At 53.8% G+C, this 13,716-nt stretch overlaps 2 protein-coding genes across 2 annotated transcripts in view; one reads left to right on the top strand and one right to left on the bottom strand.

The window, feature by feature from the left end:
• The first annotated feature begins 1,353 nt into the window (after positions 1–1,353).
• LOC134338932 (troponin C, slow skeletal and cardiac muscles) lies at positions 1,354–6,530 on the top strand. Its single transcript, XM_063035136.1, has 6 exons — positions 1,354–1,542; positions 3,491–3,521; positions 4,508–4,654; positions 5,072–5,186; positions 6,083–6,219; positions 6,372–6,530. The coding sequence occupies exons 1-6, from the start codon at positions 1,519–1,521 to the stop codon at positions 6,401–6,403; spliced, it is 486 nt and encodes a 161-aa protein (XP_062891206.1). The 5' UTR covers positions 1,354–1,518; the 3' UTR covers positions 6,404–6,530.
• A 142-nt stretch (positions 6,531–6,672) lies between these two features.
• The window catches only part of LOC134338929 (5'-nucleotidase domain-containing protein 2-like), a 32,269-nt gene continuing 25,225 nt past the window's right edge, over positions 6,673–13,716 (bottom strand). The window contains exons 12-14 of the mRNA XM_063035134.1: positions 10,314–10,454; positions 9,617–9,681; positions 6,673–9,013 (exon numbers count right to left, since the gene is read on the bottom strand). Coding sequence (XP_062891204.1) covers positions 8,752–9,013; positions 9,617–9,681; positions 10,314–10,454 — 468 coding nt within the window. The 3' untranslated portion in view covers positions 6,673–8,751. The remainder of the gene's footprint in view (positions 9,014–9,616; positions 9,682–10,313; positions 10,455–13,716) is intronic.

Below are 13,716 nucleotides of genomic sequence, written 5' to 3'. Positions count from 1 at the left end.
TTGCCAGTTTAAAGTGTCTCCCGATTCCCCCACTGACCCATGTCAGAGGCACAGAAATAGGATCTGGCACCTGCCCCTCGAAACACAACACCATTCTGTAAGGCTTAGGAGCAGAATTAGGCCATTGTACCCATCATGTCTGTGCCATTTATTTTCCCCTTGGAGCCCTTCTGTTCTGCTCCCCCTCCCCGCCGTATCCTCTGACACCCTGACTAATCAAGAACCTGTCAATCTCTGCTTTAAATATACCCGCTGACTTGGCCTCCACAGCCGTCTGTGGCAACAAATTCCACAGATTCATCACCGCCTCGTTAAAGAGAACACTCCTCTGTTCTAAATGGACGCCCCCACTGTAGGAAACATCTTCTCCATGTCCACACCATCCTAGTCCAATGGATTCACCGGGATGCTCCCGGGACTGGAGGGATTGAGTTGTAAGGGGAGGCTGGACAGGCTGGGACTGTTTTCCCTGGAGTGAAGGAGGCCGAGGGGTGACCATATAAGGGTTTATGAGGGGCATAGACAAGGTGGGTGGTCAGTCTTTTTCTCCAGTGGAGGCGGGGGTCTAAAACTAGAGGGCACAGGTTTAAGGAGGAGAGGAGGGAACTGCGTGAGGGGCAACTTTGGTCTGTATATGGATTGAGCTGCCAGAGGAGCTGGTTGAGGCAGTATGAGAGGAGGGAGTACCGTGCTACGGGAGGGGCAGAGAGGAGGGGGCGCCGCAGGATGGGGGGGACAGCTGTGAGCGCCACACTGTGGGAGGGACAGAGAGGAGGGGGGTGCCACACTGTGGGAGGGGCTGAGAGGAGGGGGCGCCACACTGTGGGAGGGGCAGAGAGGAGGGGGTGCCGTGCTGTGGGAGGGGCGGAGAGGAGGGGGTGCCATGCTGTGGGAGGGGCAGAGAGGAGGGGGTGCCACACTGTGGGAGGGGCAGAGAGGAGGGGGGCGCCACACTGTCGGAGGGGCAGAGAGGAGGGGGGCGCCACACTGTCGGAGGGGCAGAGAGGAGGGGGTGCCGCAGGATGGGGGGGAGAGGTGTGAGCGCCACACTGTGGGAGGGGCTGAGAGGAGGGGGTGCTGTGCTGTGGGAGGGGCGGAGAGGAGGGGGTGCCATGCTGTGGGAGGGGCTGAGAGGAGGGGGTGCCGCAGGATGGGGGGGAGAGGTGTGAGCGCCACACTGTGGGAGGGGGTACCGTGCTGTGGGAGGGGTGGTGAGGTGTGAGCGCTGCAGGAGGGAGCAACACAGTAGGGGAGGGGATCATTCATTGCCCAGTTGAAATGCCACTGTCCTGATGACCTTGAAAACCCTTCTGTGCATGGAATGTCTTTGTTCCTGCTATTTATAACAAGGACCAGGCAGGGTCTGTGGACGAGAGAGACACACACAGATACAGCCACACACAAAGGGTGTGACGTGGGAGAGAGAGAGAGACCAGCTCAGACACAAGGGCACCCACTGCAAACCTTGCTCTCTCCCCACCTTGAACCTTCTCGTCCCCCTGACGGCACAGAGACAACATGGATGATATCTACAAAGCAGCGGTGAGTTACCAGATCTGCTGACCCCCGCGGTATGGCGCTCCCTCCTCACCAACCCTCCGTCAAAGCGGCCCTCCTCGCCGACCCACCCTCAGCATGGCCCTCTCTCGATCCGCTGCTCCCTCCTTGCTGTCCCTCCCGCAGCACACTGCTGCCTCCTCGGCAACCCACCCTCGAAACGGCACTCCCTCAACGCAGCACGCTGCTCCCTCCGCGCTGACCCACCCTCGCCAACCCTCCCTCGATGCGGTGCTCCCTCCTCTATAAAATTGGGACTGCTATTAAAACTTCCCACTGTTCCTGGGGAGAGGGATTTGCCACAAAAATATTCCCCCCTTCCTCTGCCCCCAGAAATTAACTGCAGGGTCACAGGCATTTTGAGATTGCCAGCTCATGACTGGAGTGCTTGGCCTGTTTCACTAGGACTCTGCTCTACTCCGTCACTTTGACCATTGAGCTAACAATTCCTTCAGCACTACTGCTGAATCTGCAAGTTTGCAGCACGTCCAGGCTCAGCTTTTCCCCGACAAATATCCCACATTTGTTAAAACTGGCTCATCATTGTCTCGTGTATCGAGGCTCGGTGACTTTGTTCGTTTTGCATGCCATTCGTACAGATTATTTTGATTGCATGGGGGCTTCGAGGTAGTACAAGAGCAAAATCACCAACAGACTGCAGAATAAAGTGTTTATGACAGAAGTCCAGTGTGGGCAGAGAGTTAAGATGCAAGGGGCCACGACGAGGTAGATTGCGAGGGGAATAGTTTGTCTTGTTATACTAGGGGATTGTTCAATATTTTTATAACAGCAGGGTAGAGGCAGTCCTCGAGCTTGGTGGGACGTGCTTGCAGGCTGCCCAAAGGTTTTGGTGGGGGGGGGGGAGGCGGAGAGAGAAGAGAGAATGTCCGGGGTGGGTGGGGTCTTCCATTAGGCTGGCTGCTATATTGAGAAGTGCAGACGGAGTCCACAAGGGAGAGGCTGGTTTCTGTGATGGCCTGAGCTGTTGTGCCCGGTTTCCTGAGGCCTTGGCCAGAGCGGTTGCCATACCGACTACGAGCCGTGATTCCCTGATGCTTTCTTCGCTGCACCAATTAAAATTGATGAGGGCCGACGGGGATGTGCGGAGTTCCCAGTAGGGGTGCCAGTGAGATTGCTTGGATGTGGGGCCCACGTGGTTGGGCCAGGGCAGGCAGTTGGAGTTGTTCGCATCTGGGAACCTGATGCTGACAACTCTCTCGACCTTAGCCCCTACTCCTCCCTCGCTCCAGCAGATGTGGTTTTCTGGGGCTCCAGGCTGATCGAAGCAGAGGCGTTCCAGCCAGTCTTTGCTGATTGCAGTCTGTGGGTCAGGAAGACTAGAACCCATTTGTAGAGGAAGGTGTTGAGTCTCTGGCCCAAGAGCTTGGAAGTGAGTTAATTTGAGGAAAAAAATGGCATAAAAAGTGTCCACAGTGTACACTGTGAACGGTGGGGAGTGTCGAGGGACAGAGGGTCCTCGGTGTACGAGGGTAGGACGAGCATCGTGAACGGTGGGGAGTGTCGAGGGACAGAGGGACCTCGGTGTATGAGGGTAGGGCGCGCACCGTGAACGGTGGGGAGTGTCGAGGGACAGAGGGTCCTCGGTGTACGAGGGTAGGACGTGCATCGTGAATGGTGGGGAGTGTCGAGGGACAGAGGGACCTCGGTGTACAAGGGTAGGGCACGCACCGTGAATGGTGGGGAGTGTCGAGGGACAGAGGGTCCTCGGTGTACGAGGGTAGGGCACGCACCGTGAATGGTGGGGAGTGTCGAGGGACAGAGGGACCTCGGTGTACGAGGGTAGGACATGCATCGTGAATGGTGGGGAGTGTCAAGGGACAGGCTACTGAAGAACATCTACAATTCTCTCCGTCCCACAGTGTGTTGCGGTGATAACCGATCTTTCTCTCTTCCCCCCCATCCCCCAATGCAGGTTGAACAGCTCACCGACGAACAGAAGAATGGTCAGTATACAACTCCATTCCAATCCATCAGCTGCCATCAGGAGACCAGGAGCATGGGGGTTGGGGACCGAAGGGAAACACAAGGCAAAAGCAGAAAAAGGCCATTTGGCCCATTAAGACTGCTCTGCCATTCCATCATGGCTGATTTATTAACCCTTCTCCTGTCTTCTCCCCCTAATCTTTGACGCCCTGACTAATCCAGAAAGTATCAACTTCCGCTTTAAATGACTTGCAATCCACTACCATCTGTGGTGATGAATTCCACAGATTCACCACCCTCTGGCTAAAGAAATTCCTCCTCATCTTTGTTCTGAAGAAACACCCTTTTATTCTGAGGCTGTACCCTCTGGTCTTGGACTCCCCAAATATCAGAAACATCCTCCCCACATCCACTCTATCTAGGCCTTTCAATATTCGATAGGTTTCAATGAGACCCCCCCCCCATTCTTTTAAACCCTAGGAAGTACAGGCTCAGAGTCATCAAACGCTCCTCATACGGTAAACCTTTCATCCCAGAGATCATTCACACCAATCTCCTCTGCACCCTCTCCAATGCAGGCACATCCTCAGATGGTTTGAGGGATTTCTGTGGGGGGAGCTTCACTCTGTGTCTGACCCCAGGAGTCTGTGATGGGACAGTGTGGAGGGAACTTCACTCTGTGTCTGAACCCCAGAGAGTGTGATGGGACGGTCTGGAGGGAACTTCACTCTGTGTCTGACCCTGGGAGTATGTGATGGGACGGTGTGGAGGGAGCGTCACTCTGTGTCTGACCCCGGGAGTATGTGATGGGACGGTGTGGAGGGAGCGTCACTCTGTGTCTGACCCCGGGAGTATGTGATGGGACGGTGTGGAGGGAGCGTCACTCTGTGTCTGACCCCGGGAGTGTGTGATGGGACGGTGTGGAGGGAGTTTCACTCTGTGTCTGACCCCGGGAGTATGCGATGGGATGGTGTGGAGGGAGCTTCACTCTGTGTCTGTGTTCCAGAGTTCCGTGCGGCCTTCGACATCTTCGTGCAGGACGCGGCGGATGGCTGCATCAGTACCAAGGAGCTGGGGAAGGTGATGCGGATGGTGGGGCAGAACCCCACCCCTGAGGAACTGCAGGAAATGATTGATGAGGTGGACGAGGATGGTGAGGAAACCCTCGGGGGAGGGGGAATTACGCCCCAGTACTGTTTCTACGCCCCAACCCAATTTCCCAGAGCCAGCCAAATCCCTCCACTCAGGTCCGGGAGTGGGGCCTTTCCTGTATTATCCAGGGGAGCGTGGAGGGGGTCAGGCACTGAATTGGGAACAGGGATAGTAACCTCGATTGGGTGTCCGTGCAGAACGCAAGGAGGATCCGAGGGATCCAGGGGTGGGGGGTGGTAAAGCTTGGGAAGGGGATGAAGAGGGGGAAATATCCAGGGAGATGGAGTGGGAGGAATATCCGAGGGGGAGAGAGTGGTACCAATATCAGAGGGAGTGGGTGGAATATACTCCAGGTGGGGTGGGAGAGCCTGCTGTATGACTGCTGACCCCTCTCCCCACCCCATGCCCCCTCTTCCAGGGAGCGGGACAGTGGACTTTGACGAGTTCCTGGTGATGATGGTGATGTGTACCAAGGACGAGAGCAAAGGGAAGTCAGAAGAGGAGCTGGCTGAACTCTTCCGCATGTTCGACAAGTAGGTGCTGATCCTGGTGTTGGGGGTGGAGGGGGTGTCATGGGACCGCCCACCCAACTTCCCCTCCCTCCCACTTTAGCACCCTTACGTCTTCTCGACCCCCTCCTTCCCCCACACCCCCTCCCTGTGACCCCCCCACCCCCACAACCCGAATTCCTCGTCCACCCAGGTATCGGCGAGGGTTTTGTGGGTGTCTGAGAAGCTGAGCGTTGGTGTTCTTGGGCTGAGGCTCTTCTGGAGACCGGGAGGACCCTGCTTCCCTGGGAATGGGACTGGACCTGGACCTGGACCATTCAGCCCCTCCTGAAGAATCCCACTGGCTCGCTGGGCAACTGTTACTGCAACCTCAAACAGTGAAACCTGATGTTGGGGGAGCTGTAGAGGTAGTGTACCGGGTACCCAGATTACCGGAGTCTCAGATCCAGAAGTGAGGCCGTTCGGCTCCTCACTGCTGCTACTCCATTAAATAGCCAATCTTCAAGTTTGTCCCCAACCCTCTTGGCGTGGGAGGGGCTGCTGGAGTCTGCGGGGACCATGGGGCAGGTAACGGTGGGAGAGGGAGGGGTCAAACTGTGGTGACCATCTGGAGGGGGAACTTTACCAGCTGAAATTCTAAGGTCAATGAAATGGCAGTGATCAACGGCCAAGGGGACTGATACGAAAGCAGAAGTTCCATGGGCCGGCCATTGGCCAGCAGGACAGGGAACATATTGGTGTTCAGCCAAGAGGAGCTAGAGGGTTTTGGGGAGGAAGAGATGGGTGCGAGGGGGTTACGGAGGTGTAGGATGTTGAGATACCAGCCCACACGTGCTCGGTGCTCTCCCTAGGAAAATGGATGGGTGGGACGGGTAGGGATGGTGGGACACCAGCCCATACGTGTTTGATACTCTCCCCAGGAACACAGATGGGTACATCGACCTCGACGAGCTGAAGGGAATGCTGGAGGCAACGGGGGAGGTGATCACAGCCGACGACATCGAGGAGCTAATGAGGGACGGAGACAAGAACAACGATGGCAAGATCGACTACGATGGTAAAGGAGTGGGGGAACTGGGCGGGGGGGTAGCGAGGGGTACCGGGGAGAGGAAGGGAACATAAAGATGACAGCCGTGGCTGGGACCCGGCACAATTAGGACAGGCTTCTTCTGCTCTGCCATCACCCTCTTCTCTCTCCTTCCCTTCCAGAGTTCCTCGAGTTCATGAAGGGAGTGGAGTAGAGGAAGGAAGCCGAGCTGCCACCCCCACCCCTGGGTGAGAAATCGGAATATCTTCAGAATCCACTCTGTCGCTGCATCCTCCCTCTGGAATACCTCTTCCCAATAAAACAAGCTGCTTAAGTGCTGAGTCATGTCTTCAATCTTCATGTTTCCACACCATCCCCATCCCATCACACACCCTCAGGCTCAGACACAGAGTGAAATTCCCCCCACACCGTCCCATCACACACTCCCGGGGTCAGACACAGATTGAAGCTCCCTCCACACCGTCCCATCACACACTCCCGGGGTCAGACACAGAGTGAAATTCCCCCCACACCGTCCCATCACACACTCCCGGGGTCAGACACAGAGTGAAACTCCCTCCACACCGTCCCATCACACACTCCCGGGGTCAGACACAGAGTGAAGCTCCCTCCACACCGTCCCATCACACACTCCCGGGGTCAGACACAGAGTGAAGCTCCCTCCACACCGTCCCATCACTCCCAGGGTTAGACAGAGTGAAGCTACAGCAACACCAGCCCATGACTCCCTGTCTCAGCGACACCCTCCCTCCAGATTCTATTTGTGCAGCCACTCCCCTGCCTGGGACAGCACGGTGGTTTTGTGTTTCAAGCTCAGGGCTTCGGAGTTCAATCCCAACATCATCAGAAAGGAGTCTTCCCCGTAAACCGCGTGGGCTTCCTCTCGGTGCTCCAGTCCGAAGAGTACAGGGTAGTAGGCTAAATGGTCATTGTAAATGGTCCTGTGATTAAGTTCGGGTAAAATCGGGAGGTTGTCAGAAGTTGCTGGGTGACTTAGCTCAAAGGGCCTATTCCACGCTTTCTCTCTGAACAAGAAATCATTCTGCCCCCCCCCCATTTGCTCCCAAACTCCCTCCCTGACACCAGCCCTGCCTCTCCCTCTGAGGTCCCCCAGTACACACACAGGCCCCAAAAGTCCCCCATTCCCCGAAGGCAATTAAATGGCAACGGAGAGTCTGTTCTGTGCATTGATTTTTATTAAAAAGCATTCCTAAATTGAGAGGTTAAAAATGTGTATCTGTCACGGCTCTTTCCCCCACCAAGAGTTGAGTTCTCACTCGGGTGAAAACCCCAAGTGAGGCCAAACTTCTGCTGCCCAAATCTTGGGCGCCCGGTTAGACACGTTTCCTGCCCCAGAGGGTCTATTGGGAAACTGAGCCTCTTGAGGGATGGAGTGGGGCAAGTATGTGGTGTACAAAGGGTGGCTGGTATCCCTCAAGGGAAGGGAGAAAAAAAAGGGAGGGGGAGATGGGAGAGAGAAAGGAGGACTGGAATCCATTACCTCAAGCAGGTCTCGGTGACAAAATGGGTCCTATGTTTACGACCCTATGTTTGACCCCACTCCTCCACCCCCTCAAGGCAGAAGCTAGACCTAACAGCTTATTCCAGGCATCATTTTAAAAACAGAGCACCTTGCGTACTGGTTACTCTGCACATTGGTAAACAAAAAATTAGATTATTTTCCCCCACTTTGAGGCTGAGGGAGCCTAGTTGTGCGTCCAAGTCCCTGTTACCAACAAAGTAAACAATAAAAATTAATGCAGAATTGTGAAGAAATCTTCGAGCACCAACCAATGTTAGGAGGAATTGGAAAGGAATTCTGGGATTAGCAAGAGGGTGAATTCATGACCTGGGCCTAGCTGTCTCCATAGCAACAGGGCCCTGTGGACAGGAGGGAGGGAGGAGAAATGGATGTCCATCCAAGGGCTCACACCACTTGACCTCGAGCGGGCAGACTTCCTCCGTCAGAAGGACATGCTGGAGGGAGGGCAGACATCCTGGTGCCCAAGAGGGTACCTCCCTCCCACCGCCCGATCATGTCCGGGCACAGGAGCATTTAGACTCACGACGGTCCAACTCACCGGAGCTGGGAAAAATGCAGAGGGTGGGCAACCTTGTTAAGGGCCATGCGACATGTAAACCCAGTTACAGAAGTTCAAAGGAGATGGCATAATAGTGGCAGGTCAAGTGTTACAGGTCCTGAAATCTCCCCCCCCCCAAGAAGGTTCATTCACTGGGGGGAAAAAAGAAAGGTTTAAGGGGTCAATGGGGAGTAATGAAAGAGTTAAAGGGTGTAAACTCAGTTGACGGGGTAGGAAAGCGTTAAAATGTGACCTCAGTTCACAGCTGTAAATTGGAAGGGTTAAAGGACAGTAGGAAAGGGGTTAAAGGGCATCACTTCAGATTACAGGGGCAATGGGAGTAGCAAAGGGTTAAAGGGCATGACCCAGTTTACAGGGTCATCAGTAAAGGGTGAGGAGCAGGACAAGGGTTAAAGTCCTTGACACAAAGGCAGAGGGTGAGAAATGGACGGGTCAGGAGTTAGCGGATGTGCGACATCTCGTCGAGGAAGGGGGTCTTCATGCAGCCGGTGCAGAGCTGGTCCATCCAGAGGGGAGCCTCGTGCTGCAAGGGCGTGCGGCGGGGGTAGAAGGTGTACGCCATGTCGTAGTTGAGCAGGCAGCTGAGCGAGCACATGTAGAGGTCGGAGAATCGACAGAGGCGCCGGGAGAAGTAGGTGGGGTTGTGACACGTCCGGAAAATGCTGCCAAAACGCGGGTTGAAGAGGTTCTTGGCAAATGCCCTGCCGGGGGGAGGGAGGAAGAAGAAGGGAGAAGGAGGAGAGAGAGAACCAGGGGGGGAGGAGTGCGAGAGGGGAGAGAATTCAGTTTCCAGTGACAATAAACCAGTCCGCCCACCACCCCCACCCTCAGTCCCTCTATTCTCCACTCTAACACTGCTCTTCCCTCTCTGTAAATTTGCCCAATCACTCCACCCTCTTCTCCTCCCCCCCCGAACCCCCTTCTCTTGCTGCTCACTCTCCCTCTCCCCTTTCCAACATTACCTCTAATTTTTATTTTCACAGTGCTCCGAAATTTTTTACTCGGCCAGAAAACTGTGCAGTACTTTAAATGTGTTTTTATTTGTAACGTCCATACTATGAATATACAGAATTAAAACTGAAAAATCACATTCTTTTAATTTTATTTATTAAGAGTATAATGAAATACAGCGCAAAAAGAAAAATCCTTCTTGTCTACTCCTTATTCTGGCTGCCCAACAGCGCACCCAAGCATCTTGGAGAGAACAGTGAGCCCTTCTCTTCCCCCATCCCTCCCTCCCTCCCTCCCTCCCTCCCTCCCCCCATCCCTCCCTCCCTCCCTGTCTCTCCCTCCCTCCCTCCTACCTCAGTTCCTGCCGTTCCTCCATCCACGTCCTCAGCACCTCCTGGGCTTCAGGGTCCCGATGGGTCTGTGTGAGACAGGGTGGGGTGGGTGTCGCGTTAGAGAACAAAGGTCACCACAGGTCTCGGCATCCATCGCCCCCCCCCCACCCCCACCCACTCCTAAACCCAGCTCCTGGCTCCCTTTGGGAGGGGCTGAATGGCTGGTGGCCCAGGGGTGGGGAGGAGGGTGGCTTTGCAGTTTGACTCCCTCCCCCTTCAGCGCCCAGCACATTCGTTGGCCAATCGGGGGGCTGCCTCGCAGGCAAGGTAAGATCCCGCAAATGGACCGCAGCGAGCGTCTCCCTGGCACTGTGCTGCGGCTGGAACCCCCTACTCAACCCTTTTGGGAGCTCCCTCCTCAGCTGCCCTGCCATGATGCAGAGATCCCGCAGTCCCTGATCCTCCACTGTGCGGAACTCCCTCGTCCTTCCTGCAGAACTCCCTCCTTAGCACCACTGCCACAATCCCTCACTCCCCGTCCCCTCCCACAGTGCTGAACTCCGTCCCCACCATGAAAGCTCCCTCCTCACCTACTAAGCTAACTTCCTTGCTGTCCCTCTGCACTGTGGATCTCGTTCCTCAGCACCCTGACCGTAATGACGAGCTTCCCCTCCCTGCCAGAGCTCAATTGGGGGAGCTCCGTGCCCCCCCCGCTTACCTGCATGCGTTCCAGCAGCCCGGTCAGAGCCTGCATCCACGTCAGCGTCTGCGTGTACTGCTCCGTGTTGACGATCCGTGTCTCTGTCTCCAGCTCGGGAACGATGGCCCCCGTTCGCCATCCGTGCCGCAACATCAGGTCCTGCCGCGGCAGGCAACGGTTCAGAGAGCTGCCGGCCAACCCCACCCCACCCTCCCTCCTTTGTCCCCGCATCGCCAGACACTTCCTTCGATATTCCCAGCCACCGAGCCTCTGCGGGCTAGTGGGAGAGAATTCTGGAGATTTCTCGTTACATCCCCCTACTCTCTCGGATAGCCTATCCCTTCAACGAAGATGGGAACTCAGGTCTCAGATGTCCTAACCTCCCACATCTATACTGTCCGTGATTCCAAAGGGGTCTCCAGCAGTTCTCCGAGAATCAGGAGAGGAGATCAGCTTTATCCCTCCTCACGGACCCCCCCTAATCCCCCAGGAACTGATTATAAACCTACGCCCACAAAATGCCGGAGGAACTCAGCAGCCCAGTACAACTGACTGTACTCTTTTTTTAAACCATTGATGCTATCTAGCCTGCTGAGTTCCTCCAGCATTTTGTGGGTGTTGCTCAGATTTCCGGCATCTGCAGATTTTCTCTTGTTTCTAAACCTCTGCGTTCTTGCTTTGAGCACCTCCCTCCCTAGGGAAAAAGTACGTCCATTTGCCACTTGTGATCTTATACCCCCTCTGTCAGGACTCCCCGTAACTCCTACCTTGCATTTATGTTAACTTTTGTCCGGCACAGAGTAGATCAGAGAGCTTCCTCCCTGCCACCCCACCCCTCCTTACTGCTGCAGCAAGCAGCTCATTTTCATGGTGTTTATACCCTGGGCACCTATGCCTACAATACGAACTTGAATCCCAAACTTCCCTCAACTCTCCCTTGCTTGGTATGGCCCGAAGACTCTAGCAAATTTCTGTAGGTGTCCTGTGGAGAGCATTCTTACTGGAGAATCAGCAACTTCAAATTCCTCCGTGTTATTATTTCCGAGGACCTGTCCTGGACCCAGCATGCAAGTGCAATTATGAAGAAAGCACAGCAGTGCTTCTGTTTCCTTAGGAGTTTGCGAGGATTCGGCATGACATCTTTAACTTTGCAAACTTCTATAGATGTGTGGTGGAGAGCGTACTGACTGGCTGCATCACAGCCTGGTACGGAAACACCAATGCCCTTGAATGGAAAGCCCTACAAAAGGTAGTGGACACGGCCCAGCCCATCGTCGGTAAAACCCTCCCCACCATTAAACGCATCTACATACAACGGGAAACAGCATCCGCCAAGGTCCCCACCAACCAGCTCATGCTCTCTTCTCGCTGCTGCCATCAGGAAGAGATCTTGCCGGACAAATTTGTTGGAATTCTTTGAAGAAATATCAAGCAGGATAGACAAAGGAGAATCGGTACTTAGATTTTCAGAAGGCCTTTGATAAGGTGCCTCACATGGGGCTGGCTTAACAAGATCCCATGGTAGTACAGGAAAAACACTATCATGGGTGAAGCAAACACGAGGAAATCTGCAGATGCTGGAATTTCAAGCAACACACATCAAAGTTGCTGGTGAACGCAGCAGGCCAGGCAGCATCTCTAGGAAGAGGTACAGTCAACGTTTCGGGGCCGAGACCCTTCGTCAGGACTAACTGAAAGAAGAGCTAGTAAGAGATTTGAAAGTGGGAGGGGGTTGGGGAGATCTGAAATGATAGGAGAAGACAGGAGGGGGAGGGATGGAGCCAAGAGCTGGACAGGTGATTGGCAAAAGGGATATGAGAGGATCACGGGGCAGGAGGCCTAGGGAGAAATAAAAGGGGGAGGGGGGAAAGCCCAGAGGATGGGCAAGGGGTATAGTGAGAGGGACAGAGGGAGAAAAAGGAGGGAGAGAGAAAAAGAATGTGTGTATATAAATAAATAACGGATGGGGTACGAGGGGGAGGTGGGGCATTAGCGGAAGTTTGAGAAGTCAATGTTCATGCCATCAGGTTGGAGGCTACCCAGACGGAATATAAGGTGTTGTTCCTCCAACCTAAGTGTGGCTTCATCTCTACAGTAGAGGAGGCCGTGGAGAGACATATCAGAATGGGAATGGGACGTGGAATTAAAACGTGTGGCCACTGGGAGATCCTGCTTTCCCTGGGAGACAGAGCGTAGGTGTTCAGCAAAACGATCTCCCAGTCTGCGCTGGGTCTCGAATGGGTGAAGCATTAGCTGCTTGGCAGGAGGCAGAGAGTGGGAATAAAGGGAGCCTTTTCTGGTTGGCTGCAGTGACTAGTGGTGTTCCACAGGGGTCAGTGTTAGGACCGATTCTTTTTACATTGTATGCAATGATTTGGATGACGGAATTGATGGCTTTGTTGCAAAGTTTACAGACGATACAAAGAAATGTGGAGGGCCAGGTAGTGTTGAGGAAGTAGAGGCGCTACAAAAGGACTTAGACAGATTAGGAGAATGGGCAAAGAAGTTGCAGGTGGCAAACAGTGACGGGAAGTGTCTGGTCTGGTCATGCACTTTGGTAGGAAAAATAAAAGGGTAGACTATTTTTAATTGGAGAGAAAATACAAAAATCAGAGGTGCAAAGGGACTTGGGAGTTCTCATGCAAAGTTAATTACAGGTTGAGGAAGGCAAATGCAATGATGGCATTCATTTCCAGAGGACAAGAATATTACATCCTTGCTTTTATATTGATGCTTTATAAAGCACTGGTGACGTTTTATAAAACACTAGTGAGGCTTTACTTGGAGTACTGTGAGCAGTTTTGGGCCCCTTATCTAAGAAGGGATGCGCTGAAACTGGAGAGGGTTTAAAGGAGATTCGTGAAAATGATCCCAGGATTGAAAGGAGCGTTTGATGGCTCTGGGCCTGTATTCACTAGAATTTAGAAGAATGAAGGGTGACCTCATTGAAACCTACTGAATATTGAAAGGCCTCAATAGAGTTGATGTGAAGAGGATGTACCCTACAGTGGACACAGAATAGAGGGATGTCCTTTTCAGAATGGAGATGAGCAGGAATTTCTTCAGTCAGAGAGTGGTAAATCTGTGGAATTCGTTGCCACAGGCAGCTGTGGAGGCTAAGTCACTGGGTATTCTTAAAGGCAAAGGTTGATAGATTCTTGATTGGTCAAGGCATGAAAGATCACGGGGAGAAAGCAGGAAATTGGAGCTGAGAAGGAAAATGGATCAGCCATGATGAAAGGGTGGAGCAGACTCGATGGGCCAAATGGCCTAATTTTGCCCCTATATCTTACTGTCTAAGGTGGCACTGGAGCCTCAGGACTCTCACCACCAGGTTCAGGAACAGGATCATCTCTCAACCATCAGGCTCCTGAGCAAAACTTCACTGAAATGTTTCCACTACCAATGGACTCTTCATCTC

Source organism: Mobula hypostoma, chromosome 28, assembly GCF_963921235.1.
Source record: "Mobula hypostoma chromosome 28, sMobHyp1.1, whole genome shotgun sequence".
Classification (NCBI taxonomy): domain Eukaryota; kingdom Metazoa; phylum Chordata; class Chondrichthyes; order Myliobatiformes; family Myliobatidae; genus Mobula; species Mobula hypostoma.
Note: the sequence above shows the minus strand (reverse complement) of the source record. Positions and strands in the feature narration are given on the sequence as shown.